This window comes from Bacillus rossius (assembly GCF_032445375.1).
Source record: "Bacillus rossius redtenbacheri isolate Brsri chromosome 4 unlocalized genomic scaffold, Brsri_v3 Brsri_v3_scf4_1, whole genome shotgun sequence".
Taxonomy (NCBI): Eukaryota; Metazoa; Arthropoda; class Insecta; order Phasmatodea; family Bacillidae; genus Bacillus; species Bacillus rossius.
The window spans coordinates 22,582,163-22,600,506 of record NW_026962010.1 but is presented as its reverse complement, the minus strand read 5'-3'; the positions used below and the strand labels follow the sequence as shown (position 1 = coordinate 22,600,506).

The following is an 18,344-nucleotide window of genomic DNA, read 5'->3' as shown; positions in this document are numbered from 1 at the left end:
ATCTGTTTCTCTGTGCTTCCAGCTCATTCCTGTCTTTTCTTACCAACTTGATATCTTATAAACAAAATTTAACAAAAGAAATTTAAATTAAATTAAATTATTACCCAATAAACTAAATAAACTACACTATAAAATATGTAATTAAATAAAACTAACATTACTAAATTAATGGAAAATAAATAGAAATTACAAAAATAAAATATATTGGCAGGCACATGCCACAACTAGGTACCTGAAAAAAACAATCATGATAAACTCAAAAATTTATGGGAACTATAAAGTTTTTAGGTTAAAATGTGATTTCTAATTTTTTCAGTCTTTATCATGAATTACTACACAAATAAATGAATGTTACATTTCCTAATGTGCTCATGTTTTGTACCTCTCCTCCCCAACACTAAGGGCCGGTTGCACCATTGAAGATCGCTGGTCGATCCGAGATCATACGAGGTAATGAACCAGGATAGTCACACAAACGGATTGCACCATTCGAGTTCACCTTCTAACAGAGGATTGAGGTGAACCTCTGTTTGAACCACCGAAATTGATGGTTCAGAGCAGTTGGATCCGAGATCTTGTGTATTTTTCGTTGGATTGTTGTGTTTTGTAGTCGTGTTTGCATAGATACTGGTTTGTTTACAATTGATATTTTGATGGGTTACAATAGTTTACAGGAAATTTAGGCCGATATGTTTTTAGGTATGCCCGAAGTACGGTAATTGTCATCATAATGTTATTTAAAATATAATGCCAATTCTTGCCAAGCTTCTTCCTTCTGCTTACAAAACACGCCATCAGTTCTCTTATACTCTAAAATATCCTGTCTTTCTTGCACCAAATCGACAAGGATGTTTTTTTTCTCTGAAAAGAAAAATACTTTCTTTTTCAGAGAAAAAAAACTTTTTTTAGATACTGAAATTTTCTTTTCCATCGTCATGTGTACTCGCGTGTAACCCAGTCAACTAGAGCTGTAGCAAACCGTATGTATTCGGTACTGAGTAACGGGTGCGCCATCTAGTAACAAGTACGTAACGAAACCTTACACACGGCGGCATTTTGTTACTCGCATTTTTCGTATGTTTTACGCATGCGCGGGCATATTCGACGAATTTACGTTACAAAGAACGATGTTTGTTTATTAAGTAAAGTATAATTTGGGAATTCGTCGTCCAAGTTTTTTACTATTTATAAGAAAGTATTTTTTACAAATTAGAAATATGTATGTTTTTGTTTTTTTTATTATCACGTATTTTCACAGTTTTTTTTTTATCTTAAAAGAGATAATATAATAAAACCGCTCTAATCAGATTTAATTGTTTCTTGGTTAACAAAAACTGTTAATTATCAAATATTGTTAATTGTTTATATTCTATTTATTATTATTTACGCGACGTCATACTGTACGCGTACGCAATACGACTCAATTCGTTGCTGCAACATAACATAGCTTGTTATGCGGCATCAGAAGTAAAGAGTAACGTAACGATACGATAGTAACGAGTACTAATTGTTATAGTAACGAATACATACGGGTACGCTTTTTTTCGTTACTTTTACACCTCTACAGTCAACTCGCAACCTGCCACAAGTTTGTAATCAGTAAACAAATAGGCTTGTATGTAAATATCACGATGCCAACATTTACAGCAAGAACTTCAAACATGCTAAAGAAAATTCTCTGTGACTAGACGGAATTCAGTAGCCAATAGAAAACTTGCTTTCATTTTACAATCGATCTTTACCAACCTAAACTTCGATCGTGAGATCGAATGTCTGAACTCGTAAGTTCACTTTGGTGCAACACATATACACTGGATCTTAGATTCGACTTGAGATCACACTGAAACAAAGATCTTATGATCTCGGATCCGAACAGTTATTGGTGCAACCGGCCCTAAGAACATGACAGGCAGAGGGCTGGAACAGTCAAGTTGAAAAACTATACGCTCTGCGTCTAAACAGAGTAACTTATGCCCCTTTTGACCACTGTTGTTTTTTTCTTTACTGCCTCTGAAATGTCGGCAGAGAGCTGGACGAGATCAGTTGAAATTGTTTAGTTTAGAGCTCTGCATCTAAACTGCATTATAGTTTAAGAGCTAGCCACAGAAAATTGGTTGCAGTTTATAAAGCAATGAATCCCCTCTTATCTGGCCGCCATACCATCATTAATTTAATTATTGTTTCGGGAGCCTGGCAGCTGTTAATCGGCGGGAGTGGGCGTGGTACAGATGCAGCGAGGTCGCAAAATAAATTGAAGGTGTTTGATTTATAGAGCTCTGGTATTTGGTCTGGTATTATAGCTATATGTTTTTAATTTTATATAATATTGCCAGGAATTTTGTTTGGGCGAAAGAAGCGCCAGGTGATGTTCAAGGTCTGTAAAAAAGTGCAGATGTCGTCTCATTTATAGAGGTTGGGACTAAATTTTTCGTTACATAGAACCTTCACAATTGAGTGTGCAAAAAGATGGGCAAAAATATTTAGCCCAACACCCCGCCAGGCCCTTACAAAGAGTGAGAAATGTGTGCACGATAATCAGATGCTACAGTTAGTTTTGATTATCCACGTTGTATGTAATTCTAATGATATGGATTACAGGGAGAAATACCCTCTACACAACACAGAAGAAAGGTCTGTCGAAGAAACGAACATCGGGGTGTTCGTTTGTGTGCATTTGAATACAGTGTGTTAAATGTGTTATTCGTAAATTGAAAATCATGGCTTCAGTTTCATGACTGTGTATTATTTGTAATAGTGAAAGTGGAAAAGTATTTTTGTTTAACAAAAAAATTTTAGAGGGCATTAAAAAAAAACTGCCTAAAGGACGGGTTGTATTATGGTGATGTTGATTTACCATCTACCCCAAGTGAATCAAAAGGATATCACAATAAATATCGCAACAGATTCATTGCAGTGATGGGTAAATAGTAGTTAAAAAAAAGAAGAAAATGAACAAGCCAGTAGGTCTTCTGTAACCTTGCATCCACATACCTCAATTGAAGACAGTATCAGCAATGTTGGTATCATAGACGAACCAGAGGAACAACCGTTCATGTTATCGCTTGTCTCTGCAACGATTAGTTCTCAGGGAAGTATTAAAAAATGTATATTTTGTGACAAAGCTCGCACTAAGGCAAAAGGAAAATAATGTTTATTACGTACAGTGAAAACAAATACTTTCAAAGATACCTTGGAAGCCCAAGCAACAGAACTGAATGATTTACAATTATTAGAAAAAATAAATGGAGATGAAAATTTTATCTACCACAATCATTGCAGCAAAGCTTACCAAATCAAAATTTAATCATTTACCAACTCACAGTGCCCACCTACTGATTGGCACATTAAAAGGAATAACTACATAATAGCTTTCATATCATTATCCAATTGTTACCGTTTCCGGTAACTGTTTTTGTAATTAATAATTTTATTATTTGGTTATTGTTATTTCATTATTCACAGTTATGTTTATTAGTTTTTTTTTATTTAATTGCATTAGGAGGACTCTAAGAACGTGAAACCGTTTGCTCAACGGCCGTCTAGTCATGTGTGGGTGTCGTTGTTTCGAGTGTACCCGAGGACGGCCGAAGAAGCTCGATGGTGACGTAGCCGAGTGACGCGCTCAGCGGTGGCGCGCGAGTGTGCGGCATGGGACTTGCAAGCCGGACTCGACAGCAGGAGGATGGTTCGGTGCGACCATCTGGCCCGCGGTGTGGCAGCGGCGCGGAGGCGCGTTGACCACCAGCTGGGGCCCCACTCAACATGCTCAAAGTAAGGAGTCGACGCTCATACTTGTTATGGCCAGAATAGGCGAAGGTCGGGGCTGTGAAATACTAAATGCTAAAATAGACTGTGATTCGCAACATAATTTGACTTTCTTCAGGACCGGCAATAATTTTTGTAGTGGATGAATGAACCTAAAGAAGTTAATGAACTTGTCACTCGGGCCCACATAGTCATAATTTGGATGGAGTGCACGGACACAGTTCAAGTACGTTTACGTATTATCATGAAGACTGCCGTATGAGCCGCGAGCAAACGGGAAAGTGCGCGCACAGGACTGAAACAAACTTTAAATTTTTTTTCAACTATAGTCTTATATATATATTTTTTGTATAGGGCATCTATGTGTTTCATGCAATGTATACGTGGAGGGGGTTGTAATCCTAGGTAGGCCTGATAGTAAATGTTGACTGCACTTAATTTTTTGTGTTTTTATAATGGTACTCACACATTGCCCGGGGAATAAGGGAATAAGCTATTTACCTTTGGTTGGCCTTGGGGCATGAGTGTGGGGAAAGGTTGCTAATCGCGCTGTTGCGGGAGTTACGCAGCAGCGCGGTTGCACAGTTTTATAAAAGATCATGTGTTAGAACAAAGAAAACACATTTTCTTCCGCTCTTTATTACACTCTTTTTAGGATAACTTACAGAAATTACACCAAGAGGACTTCAAGTATTACGATGATGAATATAAACCGCAGCTGATCAGGGACAATATTTCTGAAAGATTTGGCCAACAAAACAATGTGTGTCCCGCACACGTCACTGTAGATGAATAGACATATATATCTTTAAAAATAACCGATAGCATCTGTGAAACCGCTCTGAACCCAAAAGAAAAAATCATGCAGCTAAAGAAAAGTGATTTGCCAGATAGTCCACAGACCACAGATTTGATCACCGGTGAATGTACAATTCCAGAAGAGTTAGATGATTTTTTTACGACCTAGTGTGTGGTGCAGATCGTCGACCCAGACAAAGTACTACTAACAAATTAAGAAGAGTAAAATCTCTTTGTAAAGACACAATTTATACAGTTCTGAATGACCTACTGAAAACCTTGAAACACTTAACCCTGGCCATGGCAATGAAGTTTGACAAGCAGCAGAAACATGATCAACATTTTAAACAGGTATGGTCATTGCTGTAGTTACAACACCATCAAAGAGCTTGAAACGAAGCGACTTTTGCTGCTTCCAATCGTTTAACTATTTCCCCACAAGGTATCACACAGTCTGCAGATTTATGGATACAAATTTTTTGACAGATTTGTCAAAATTAGCAGCAGCAAAGACATTCTTCATGAAACTGTTGGAATTATATTTCAAAATGAGAGCGACACTTCCAATAACAATAAACAGGAATTCACCAACGACAACACAGGAGGATCTACAGATAAATCATGCAGTAAAAGGAGAAGATCATTCAAAGTTATCCTTCCAGAGCTGCTTACATATTCCACAAAACCGAAAATGACTGCTGCCCTACTTCCAATCGACAATCCGATGCAACAATCACTTCCACACAATTTGCAACTATCAAAAAGATAGCTCATAGATAGATGTTATCACGTGCTTTTGAAGTTCCAAAAAATACACCAATGTGTGTAGTATTTAACAATAAAATAATAACAGACGAAAGCCTAAACAAAAAGTTAATTATCTCACTACGATAAATGTATCTTCAACTGAAAATTCGGTCATCATTGAAACAATGATTCAGACTCAAAAAGCTGCTAGTGAGTGCAAACAATGCTACACTCAAATCACTTATGTTTTGGCTATCACAAAAGTTGCTTTACAGATACAATCTACCGAGCACCAGAAATTTGAAAATGTTTTCATTCACCTTGGCAGTTTTCACATAATGATGGCCTACTTCAAAACTGTTGGAAAAATCATTAACGACTGTGGGTTGTCCTACATGATGGTGGAAAGCGAATTATTGGCCAATGGTTTGATAAATGGTTTCATCAGCGGAAAACATTTTAATTCATGCAACGGTTGCATCTTATGGTTGTCCTTGCACTAGAAATCTTGCATTTCAAAGCTTTTCTCGAGCAATAAAAATTAGAAGGTTACGAGGATGTGATCAACATTTACAAATCTTCAAAAAAAACAAAATTTTGAGTGATGCATTTGAAACAGAAGCTCTCGCAGAATTATTCAAGAAATATTTTGCAGATCAGAAAGCGACATTACAAGGCAGACACAGAAAAACTCCTCAATTTTACATCATGTACATCAAGCTCATCAAATATTATCAAATTATCACAAGGAGCATTCATATGGGAGATTTCGAACTTTTAAGTATATACATATTTTGCCTCAAATAGCTAATTTATTTTTTACTTTCAATCAACTAAATTATGCAAGGTGGTTGGTTGGTTAAGTACCATGACAATTTGATCAAGGTTGATAGTAAACATACTGGATTGAGAGAAATTTTTGGAACAAGATTACTATTGTGTAAAGCGAACAAGCCTTGAGACAACCTGTAGCCTTGAATATGGAGCAGATGATAAACGCTGATGCAGCAAGACGATTGAATAATCCAATACCTACTCAGCAATGTTGGCCAGAAAATGGGCTGCAAAAATCGCAACAAAACTTGTAATCTGGAACGAAATCAAATTCTTTAGACTTTTGCGGACCCCATCAACAGAAATATCAACCTATTCAACTCTGACTTGGATCCGGAAATTCTTTACCTCACGACAGGGACAGCTGCTCTCGATGCAACTGCTGGTTTCCTTCTCAATATTGCAGGAAATTGTTTGCAGGAAACTTTAATTTCTAAATATGCCACATCAAATGATAGATTAAAAAAAACCATAAAAAGGAATGCTTTTATGAATTTTTCAGTTGCTTCTAAAAAAAAAATTTACAGTTGGCAGCAAATTGCAAGAAGTTCAAACGCAAAGTGATTTGTTCGGGTGAATGTTGAGAGTATTAATAGAATCAAATATCGATATCGCAATAGTGCTGTCGTATCCAGTAACTCCCGTTCCGATGTCCACGTCCCATTTAGAAGGAACAATGTTAAAGACCAACAAACCAGCTTTGATGAAGTTATTGGAGAAGAAAATAACGAGCTAGCCACCAACGCACACTGATATCAATATACTGGATGGGTTTTTTTTTTATGCTTCACTTAAATAGGGAAGTTCCAATAACTTTCAGCAACATTTCTAAAAATATTCTCCAAAACATTTACATATAATACCGTAATAATTTTCATACGAATACGATAATGAGAATAATTATTAATCTATCTAACCGTTTCTCTGACAGAGCTTTTATGTACAGTTACTTGCATGATATTGATACAAATTAACAATTAACATGCTTAAAATTAACAAATAATAATCATGAATAAAAATGTTTCTCCCTGTAATCCATAACATTAGAATTACATACAACGTGGATAATCAAAACTAACTGTAGCATCTGATTATCGTGCACACATTTCTCACTCTTTGTAAGGGCCTGGCGGGGTGTTGGGCTAAATATTTTTGCCCATCTTTTTGCACACTCAATTGTGAAGGTTCTATGTAACGAAAAATTTAGTCCCAACCTCTATAAATGAGACGACATCTGCACTTTTTTACAGACCTTGAACATCACCTGGCGCTTCTTTCGCCCAAACAAAATTCCTGGCAATATTATATAAAATTAAAAACATATAGCTATAATACCAGACCAAATACCAGAGCTCTATAAATCAAACACCTTCAATTTATTTTGCGACCTCGCTGCATCTGTACCACGCCCACTCCCGCCGATGAACAGCTGTCAGGCTCCCGAAACAATAATTAATAATGATGGTATGGCAGCCAGATAAGAGGGGATTCATTGCTTTATAAATTGCAACCAATTTTCCGTTGCTAGCTCTTCTTCTATTACTTAAGCTCGTTTTGACCACTTATTTTTTTATGGTGTTTGAAATGTCTTCACTGGTAACAGATGACACAGGACAACAATTCAAATTTTCAGGAAAAGAAGGGGGGGGGGGGGGGGGGAGCGCTAATGAAGCTGTCGCAGGATCCTAATTATTTCCTTTCCTCTCTTTGTAACTGCTGTGAAGGAAGCCTCTTGCCCCTTCACACACCCTACACATGCACCCTTTACTACTGTTGATACATTTGCTTTCCAAACAACATCTTTTACGCTGCAGCATCAAACTGTTTTTTTATAACTGCCTACTTGCAGTTTTAACACATTGACGTCAACCGGGCCTGCGCCCCAGAAGCCTGGTCAGCCTCCGCCACCTTTCCCCTCGCCCTCCCGTCCCACTTCCCGTACTGGCAGCCGCACCATCACGAGTACGTAGTCGTGTGTGTGTGTTTGAATAGCGCACCACGAACTACATCAAGAGGGCGCTGTAGCAGCAGTGCGAAGTCCCCCTAAATTTGTAATACAGTCAAACCTCTATCTATCGAACTCGCATGTATCGATTGTCCGTGTTTATCGTATACTTTCTACGGTCCCGGCAAAATTGCCATACAACTAAGGTTAAAAAAGTCCGCTTGTACCGATGTTCGAATTATCGTTTTGTCCGCATTGATCGTACAAAATATGTGGTCCCGTCACAATAAATTATAATAGATGATCGTTTAACCATAAAGATTTTGCAGAAATAACCATATCTTAGAAAGAAACCGTCATAAAAACAGTAACGATAGTATACAGTAGTAAAAATCACCTTAAATCTGCAGCCAAGTAATGGAGCACGTAACTAAATATGAAGAAAAGACAAATGAACAACAACCTGCGAAGAATTATGGATGATGTACCATAACTACAGTACAAACCCAATTGTTATCCTAAGATAATTACCATAAAAAGAACTAAAGATTCTTTGTCGATACCATAATTACTGCAGAAGCACGATAGCTACCACATTTGCACTACAGTTACCGTAACAACCGAGATGTATATTTACCGTGACGGTAATGTATTTATTTATGACATTAAAATTAAAGAACATTATTGAAAAAAAGGATGTTAAATTTTTATATGTACGTTTGGCACATGTTGCGAAGAAATAATGCGATCTGAAAGAATGCAGTACTACTACGAAAAGTGAAATGGGTAATCGTGGATTTTTAGGTTATGGCAGTCTCTCTCGTTTTTCAGTAATATCGGCCGAAAATTAACAAGCGTATCGGAAGTCGGCAGAAATGCCGATTCAACTAAATATTGGCAAAATCGGCTTCTTCAGTACAGCTCTACATTTGATGACATGAGTAAACATATTTCAGACTTCAGGATATTGAAAAAGACTTTAATTTCCATGTAAATTTATTGTGCGTATGTTTTTTTTTTTTTGCAAGTGTAAATTGAATAAAGTAAAATACTTCCATTTTTATTTATTTTTCAACTGATTAACTTTAATGATAAGTAACTGATATATTTCTGACACTAATTTTGAGGTTGTAATATTTTTAAAAAATTCTTAGAGTGAAGTCCACATCTATTGAATGTCTGCATCTACTGAATTTTTTTGTTGGTCCCCTGAAAAACGATAGATAGAGGTTTGACTGTAATTATATTGTATAGTTTTTTATTATTTCCCCATTCATTTGTGTTGAAACTGACGGGCGGGAGAGTTTTTGTTTTGTTTAGAATATAAGTTTTAGTATGTAAGTTAAAGACGTTGCCGGGCGGACCCGAGCGGACCCGAACACGAACAAAGTTGAAATGTATATAATTATAATTTAATTAATTAATAACTCTAGGTTAAATAGTAATAGAGCCGTGGGAGAATGTGTACAGTAGAACCCTGTTATAATGTTTTTCAAGGGAGCACAAGAAAAAATCATTATAAGCAGGAAAAAATTATAAGCAGGAAATCTCAATTTAGCACTTAACAATGTTCAAGCTTTGTACCAATGGACTCACCAAGCTATGTAAACAAATTTAATGTTAAAACCAAAGATAGTATACTTGATACATGAATTTTCTGAAACAAGCCAACAATTTTTTAACTTCATCTTGTTCCCTGGTTAAATTTTGTTTGTCTTTAAAGATACACTGCCACATTTTTTTGTAAAATTGTCTCACGATTCATGATGACAACATTAAGAGTGAGAACGTCTACTCCTTTACCACCTGAAAATGTTTAATTTTGGGATTCCTACGTATGAATGAAAAAAAAAAAATATTTGTAAGCAATAGAAAACACTTTTAGTTATGCCCTCGCTCAATGGTTGGCAACTTAAATATCGTAGGACTATGTACGTGCAGACCTGCCAACATTCAAATTTAAAAAATCATGAGGTCCTCGATAAAAATTTCCAGGCCCATAAATACAGGTTAGATATAAAAAACAACAAATGAGAATCTTTAAATTTAAGTGACATACCTGTACATATGTTACATGGTCTCTGATTCAAAATTTATTTCAACAAATTATAGGTTGCCGATTTAATTTAGTTGAACATAATTTAGCGCTGTTGTGTAGTGATCATGCAGGGCCGCAACTAAAAAAGTTGTAAAATAACATTCTGCTCGTGTAACACTATTATCACTGTTCACAGCAAAATTAATTTTTTTTATTGGAAGCAATACACTTCACGTGTTAGTTGTGTTTTTTCGTAGCGACATGTTTCACAATGTCTCCTCTTCCACTATGCGAGATAGAAAAATCAGCACGGCACATGCTACAAAACGCAAAATTGCTTCCTTTACATGACTCGAGTATTGATGGAAACTCGTTACTGTAAGCTTTCGTAAAACTTGTTTTGTAACTTTTACAAACAAAATCTTGGGGCCCCAAAAAATCATGAGGAAACACAATCTTGGCGTGAGGACGTGGGATGGACCTTAAAATCGTGAGCCTCACACCAAAATCATGAGAGTTGGGCAGGTCTGTACGTGCATCTGAATACCCACTGGAATGGCAAGGAAGAGAAGAGTTGACTAAGGGTGCCAACTGACACGTAACTATGAACATTGTGTACCTTCAGTATATTGCATAAAATTGTATTTTAACAAACTTCATGTATTGTATGGCAGTGATTGTAAACATATACATACATAAAGGAAACTTTTTATCGTAAGTGTTGAAATAATTTGGTTTTAAACCATTTTTTCCCCATTTATTGAATGTTAGAAATCAAACATTATAAGCAGGAAATTACACTATTTATGAACGTTATATGCAGGAAATAAATACATTGTCCTTATGGGGGAAATATTGGGACTTTAAAAATATGACATTATAAGCAGGAAAACATTATATGCAGGAACATTATAACAGGGTTCTCCTGTATTTATTTTAGGAGTGTTTTTGTATTTCTTTATATAAGATTACAAGGCACTTAATCGGAAAGGCGTAAAGGTAAACTGGCAAGGCGGGAAAGCATCACGTTGCTTCGAGGGCACCCACGCTGCCTTCCGCACCTGGGGACTTCACTCTTTGTTCACTGACTATTAATTCCGTTTCTGCTTAATTCATTCAAATCGCTTTCACGTATCCCCGGGGCCTGCCTCGGTCGGGGGACTGTTTAATATAATCATTTTTCAACTCTTAACGAGTCTTTTCACGTCTAAGTAATCGCTTGTGCAGGCCACGTGCGTGGGCCTTATCCCTGCATTCCGATTAGGTGCCTGGGATCTTGGAGACGCACCTCGTGAGACCGTGTACGGGAGTACGTGCCAGTATTAAACGTATTAATTCTAATTGTCTCCTTGTATTTTTTTGCACCGACCACGTGGCGACCTATACCTCGTGAGCAGGCGTGTGGGACGCATGGAGAGCCCACTATTACGTGTTATACCATAAGCGTGCCCGACACTGAGAGCGGGCCAGGTCTGAGTGTACTACGGGAGTTAACCGAGGGTCCAGTCTTGCCTCACACAGGCGACGTCACGCCCTGGGGCGGATGATAGCCGGGTCCACGTGCCCTTCCACGTGGTGGCGCCCATTACCATACACCTAGCAACCCTCTCGAAACCCGAACCCCGACAATATGTACTATAATAACACTGTTATTAATAATTCCAGACTTAAATATTAATTTCTCCACATAAAAAATGCCAAAAATAGTGGTTAGTGCAAGGAAACAAGCTGACCAAGTGATGGTGTTTATGCATCTGATGCAGTTACACTAACATGTAAATACTGCAACTGTCAAGTTACGATTGAAAGATAAGATTCCAGTTGCAAAGCACTTAAAAAGTGATAAACATATGAATGCTAAGAAAAACTACTCTAATGGTAATGATGTTGGACAATGACCCTTCTGCACCAGTATTTAGGGCTATAAATAAGTGTTTCAACGCAAAAAAATTTCATTCTTAACAAGTCAGAAGATTTTATTTCACTACTGAAAAATGTTCCCAAACTCCATCATTTTGAGAACACCAATCTTCTCTAGGGTTACGAAGCCCTTAAAGATGTGCAAGGAATTTGCAAGACAGAAAAGCACATAGATATGTTGGAAATGCCAACTTCTCTGGGTATAAATTACAATCAAATGCACTATATCTCCTGCGTGCAGTTTGTAGATCTATAAACCATGTTGACAGTGAACGGTTGCTTAGTCACTACAACTTAGCCTTCACAGACAAAAGGCAGAACCTGAAAGAAAAAGGTGTGTGTTTACTATGTTGTCTTTTGATGAATAAAGTCAACACTTACAGTTTGAATTTTTAAGCGACTTCAGTTTTAAATGTAGTAAGATAAAACTAATATGAAATATTATTTTTGAAAAATTATTTATAAGCATTAGTTTATTGTTTTAATTTTTTTTATGAAATGTGAACATAAATATAATATAATTTTGCTTTTTGTTGCGAATTTTATGAAAAATAATACCGCTTTTAAGAATAAATAACCTCCCTTTTTTCAGGTCTCCACTCATAACTTGATTGGGAGATGGTTGCAAATACTACCTTGGAGCATCAACTGCTTTTCACCAGTTCTATACATCTTGTCAGCAAAGAAAACATCCAGTGTAATGAGAAGTTTGATAAGAGGTAGCTCACTCCTTCCATCTGCAGGTTGATGCACCAGATGACGAGGTAGTTGGCAGTGTCCTCGCAAGCCAAGTGCGGATGCTCCTGCAGGAAGCGCTTGGAGTCGTCGTACTTGCGGAACATGCCGTACTGCTTCAGCAGCTTCTCGTTGTCCTTGACGAACTGCCGCATGCGCCTCTCCTTCTCCTCCTCCGTCAGCTCGGCGTCCCCTCGCGGCACCGGCTTGTTTATCACCGTCTTGGTGAAGCCAGGGTTGCTGATGGTGTCCACGTTCCACGGGGTGATCTGCGCAAGTCCCGTCACTTCCACTGAACTGCGGCACGCAAGCCGTGATCTGGTAGCCAAGCAAGGTAGGAGAAATTAAAGCGGGAGAACAGAATTGATTACTGAATTCAACATCTTGTGACATCAAGGTTAGTTGAGATGAGCTAGAGGCAACACAAAGTGGAGCAGTCATGGAATGAAGCGACAAGGGGACTAAATGGATCCCCCTGGTGTGAGGCAAGTGATCCGACCACTCACATGCTTATGGTGCTGGTGAATTTGAAGTTATATATATTATTTTATAGTTGGGTCATTGACATTTTTTTATTGAATTAATCAGGGGCCTTTGTTTCAAAGAGTTTTCAAATTGTTTACAAGTAGAAAACACAACTGAATATTGGTGGTATCAATTGTAACAGATTATTCATTAATGTATCAAGTAAATATTGCAGTGCCAATACCAAAAAAATTCCTAAAACTTCAGCTCAAGATCTGTCAGATATTTAATAATAGACCATTAATAAAGTATGAATCAATTTGAAAGATTTGTGCATGACTTGATGTAGGCTTTTGGACATACGCCATTGCTTAGCACATGTATGTCTGCAGAAGAAAACTACAAAAAAACACAAATGACAAAAAACACAAACGAAGCAAAAGTTGCTGTTGTCAGGATTTAACGCCACACAATATTCCACAACAGGAATATGGTCAACAAACAAGAAAAAACAAAGAAAAATGGACTAACAGAACTAAAAACCCCCACAAATGATGACAGCACAAAAATTCTGAACCCAAAAAAATTCAACACAACAGTTGAAACGAGACAAAAAAAACACAGCAAAACGAACAGACGAAACAAACACAATAGTTTTCCAAAAAAACCAAAAACAAAAAGAGAAACGAAAAAACCCCCACAAATGATGACCGCACAAAAAATATTGAACCCAAAAAAATTCAGCACAACAGTCAAAACGAGATAAAAACACGACCAAACGAAAAGACGAAACAAACACAACAGTTTTCTAAAACAGAAACAAGCGACGTTTCGGGAACTGCTATCTGCTCCCGTCCTCAGGCAGAGACGCACATGGTACGGAAACACAGGTGTGACTGACTGTTTTATATATATTATATATATTAATTAATATATATTAAATCCTGACAACAGCAATTTTTGCTTAATTTGTGTTTTTTGTCATTTGTGTTTTTTTGTAGTTTTCTTCTGCAGACATACATGTGCTAAGCAATGGCATAGGTCCAAAAGCCTACATCAAGTATGAATCAAAGAAATAAACCTATAAGGTGACCACAGAGACATGCTAATTGATGCTATGCTTGTGTGTGTTTTTGCTATCCAACAAATTTAGCAATTCTAAACCATTTAAGGTACAATTACTGTGAAAAATATCAATGTAACACCTATAAATAAAAAAAAGTCTCTCCATTCCACAAATTTAACAATTATGTAATAATAATAAAGGATAATAAAAAATTTTAATAAGTCTGCAATAACACTAACAGTTGTTACTGATTATGAATTTTTATCCTGCTTAGAAAGTGAAAATTGCTTAGATATTGAGAAGGAATTTTATCAAAGAATATGAAAATGGAATAAGACAATGCGTACAGTTATGCTATTATTTAATAGTTAATACAATTCTGAATTTAATTAGGATTGAATAATTGACATTTTCATTGCATTATTTTTTGTTTAAAGAAAACCTGACTAAACACTAACACAAATTAATTTTAGTTGATACTCTGGAAAAAAAAATTACAGTTAAAATTTTTATTTATTTATATATTGTGACATGCACACTAACAGCCAATAGGCTGTTGTGGTGTGCACACAAAAAACAATTACATACACAAACAGATAATGCAGGGTCTGCATGTACATAGGGTCCGCCTGCAGGTGGTCACCACCGGCAGGTAGGCACCACATGCAGGTAGGCACCACATGCAGGCAGGCACTATGCACATGCATGCACTGCTGACCAAACAGACACAAAAACAAGAAAAAGAAACACATACGTACAACAAAACTGCTAAATATTAAATAGAAAAAAATAATTTAAATCATAAAACAATGAATGAACATGACATATGAAAAAACAGATACTAGTAAAGGTATATATCTAAAGAAAGTAAATAAATAAATAAGATTAAGTGCTAATGACAATTAGACAGTTATTATTATAAAAACCTACCCATTGCAATATGAATACAAACTTGATAACTCACCTATTAAAAAATCTCAACATGTCAAAGACCTAGGAATTTTACTGGATCAAAAACTATTTTTTCATCTTCACATTGAAAACATTATCTCGGTATCTAACAAAATACTTGGTCTAATTAAATTTATCACTTTTAACACCTCCAATATTGACTCTATTCTCTCCCTCTATACAGCTCTAATAAGATAAGTGACGGCTGAGCGTTCATAGCCGACGGACGTGCGCGCGCGCTCCCCGGCTTTAATGTGCTATTATTTCTTCACTATCGTTAAGTTCGACTCATAATTGATTCATCGCTGCTTAATCTTTCCGACTTTCATGGGTTTTCATTACCCGATAATAATGATTCGATCATTGAATTAGTTCCAGACACGGTTACTAAAATGTTCAGATCGCCTACTAAAAAAGTGATTTCTAATTCGCCGGGAATATCTGAAAAAGCAAGTGAAAGTTCATCGAAGCAAAAATCTTCTAGTGAAGCTTGGACGGTAAAACTTCTGGATCCCACCATGGAAGACTTAATCTCGGCCGTGAAATCCCTCAGTATGAAATTTGACGAGTTAAAAAGCGAGAATATGGTGTTAAAAACCCTTCTTATCGACTCTCGTAGTGAAACTGCAGAGATAAAAAATGAACTGCAACAGATTAAACAGATCTTATCTTCTAAGACTGAGTCTGTTAATTCATACAGTCAAGTAGTTAAAAAAGTCTCCTCAAACAAGAAACCTGCTTGTGTCGAGTCATCCGGTGTATCTGGCAACAGTGCGCGCACCAGTGACCCACTTACAACTCAGCGTGTCTCCAACGACGTCATCAGGAAAAACGGTAAACAGCTCGTCGACGAAGACGGCTTCACCGTAGTACAACATTCACGCAAGTCCACGAATAATGAAAACTCCGATAGAAAATTATCTAACACGGATCGTAAGAAAAATCCCTTGCAAATTGGCATCAGGAATGTTTCCACATTAAAAACAATTGCTAAACCTATTTACAAAAAAACAAAAGCTCTCTTTGTCACGCGTTTTGAGCCGTCTGTCACGGAACAAGAAGTCGTAGATTATATTTCCAACGAACTAAATCTCAAGCAAGTCAAAGTGGCCAAGCTCCGGACAAAGCATAATTCTTACGCCTCCTTCCATGTATCTGTTCTGGAAGAAGATTTTAGTAGAATTAATAATATTGTTTTTTGGCCCAGTGGCTGTTTAATCAGTCCTTTCTTTGGAAAACTGCATCAAGACCAAATTGTTAGTACTAATTCATCTCCTGAAGCTCTCGGTAATTCTACCCAATTACCTCCAAGTTCCTGCAGTACATCGTCACCTTTTATGCCAGCAACTTCTATGCCAGGGCCTGGAGGAGTGCTTCCTACTCACTTCCCAGTGAATGCCCAATCTTAATGAATGGGAAATTGCATATCAGAATGTTAGAGGACTTAGAACAAAATCAGTTGAATTCTTTGATAATCTTATTAATACTCAGTATGACATAATCTGTCTAACAGAAACTTGGTTCAACGAAAGATGTATCAATGCTCATTATTTCACCGATAATTATTCTATTTTTAGAACTGATAGGGATCCGCTACTCTCATCAATGGAACGTGGTGGCGGAGTGTTGATCGCAGTGAACAAACATAAATTCCCTTCGGTTCAGCTAATTCAATTATATGACTATCGTGGAGTAGAAGCCGTATGGATTAATATTAAAATTGCCTTTAATAAGTACTTAACATTGGGTAATATTTATCTTCCTCCAACTACATCACCTAATCTATTCACATTGTATTTTGAAGCTCTTGAACAAAAACTCGTTAATTCTCATGATAATGTGATTATCTTAGGTGACTTCAATGTACCTGGGATAGATTGGAAAGGAAATCACTATTTCAATATTGCCCGTGCACATGTCAGATCCAAGGCTCAGTGCCTGCTTGATTTCATATCTAATTTGGATTTATTTCAGCACAACCTAATACAATCTTCCAATAATCTTCTAGATCTTTGTCTTTCTAATCTATCCCATTGTGTGGTTGAAAAAGCTGTTGAATCTCTGGTCAAAGAGGATATCTATCATCCTACCCTACTTATTAAACTACTTATTGAGGCGACCTCACACAATTTTACTCCAGATTCTATTTTCAGAAACTACAAAGCTGGTGATTACTTAAGCCTTTATAACTCTCTAAAAACCCACAATTGGGATGAATATTATAACACCACTGATGTAGATGCTCTTGTAGATCAACTTACATCTTGTATCTGTGATAAAATCAATACTCACATTCCATTATCCACACGTAAGGCCTCTAAACATCCTTATTGGTTCTCTGGTGAATTAATTCATGCCTTAAAATCTAAAAAACACTTTCATAAACTCTATAAAAGAAACAATAATACTCAGTATTACCTTCTTTTCTCTAAATATAGAGCACTAGTTAAAAATCTTATTAAGCGTGATAAAACTAATTGGAATCGTAGTATCAATAATAAGGTTAAGAATAACCCTAAAAAATTCTGGAGATATGTCAATGTTATGAAAAATGGTTATAGTGAATCCCATTCTCTTAATGTCAATGGTGATATCTGTAATGATCCTGGTATTCTTTCTAATGTCTTTGCTAAGTACTTTGCTAGTGTATATGTACCATCCACCAACCACACTCGTATCATTGATCCCGATATTATTCACGATTCAATTCCTGTATCATTCTTATCAGAAAGCCAGGTCTTATGGGGAATTAAATCATTAAAACCAACTATGTCTACTGGTCCTGACGGTATACCAAATTTCATTATTAAAGGCTGCTCTTTTATTCTAATGCCTCTATTGTTGCATCTATTTAATACAAGTCTAAAATCACAAGTATTTCCCACTAAATGGAAAATAGCTAAGGTTATTCCCATACATAAAAAGGGTAGTAAACTCAGTGTATTTAATTATAGGCCTATATCATTATTAAATGGCTTTACTAAAATCTTTGAAAAAATAATATTTAAACATATTAACTTTCCAATAAACAACAGATTAGCTCCTAATCAGCATGGCTTTAGAAATAGTATGACAACTTC

At 36.5% G+C, this 18,344-nt stretch overlaps 1 protein-coding gene across 2 annotated transcripts in view; it reads right to left on the bottom strand.

The window, feature by feature from the left end:
* Positions 1-18,344, bottom strand: part of LOC134541568 (hsp90 co-chaperone Cdc37) — a 70,909-nt gene that overhangs the window by 28,336 nt on the left and 24,229 nt on the right. For both annotated transcript variants that reach the window (XM_063385083.1, XM_063385084.1), the window contains exon 4: positions 12,776-13,051. In XM_063385083.1, the coding sequence (XP_063241153.1) occupies positions 12,776-13,051 (276 nt within the window). The remainder of the gene's footprint in view (positions 1-12,775; positions 13,052-18,344) is intronic.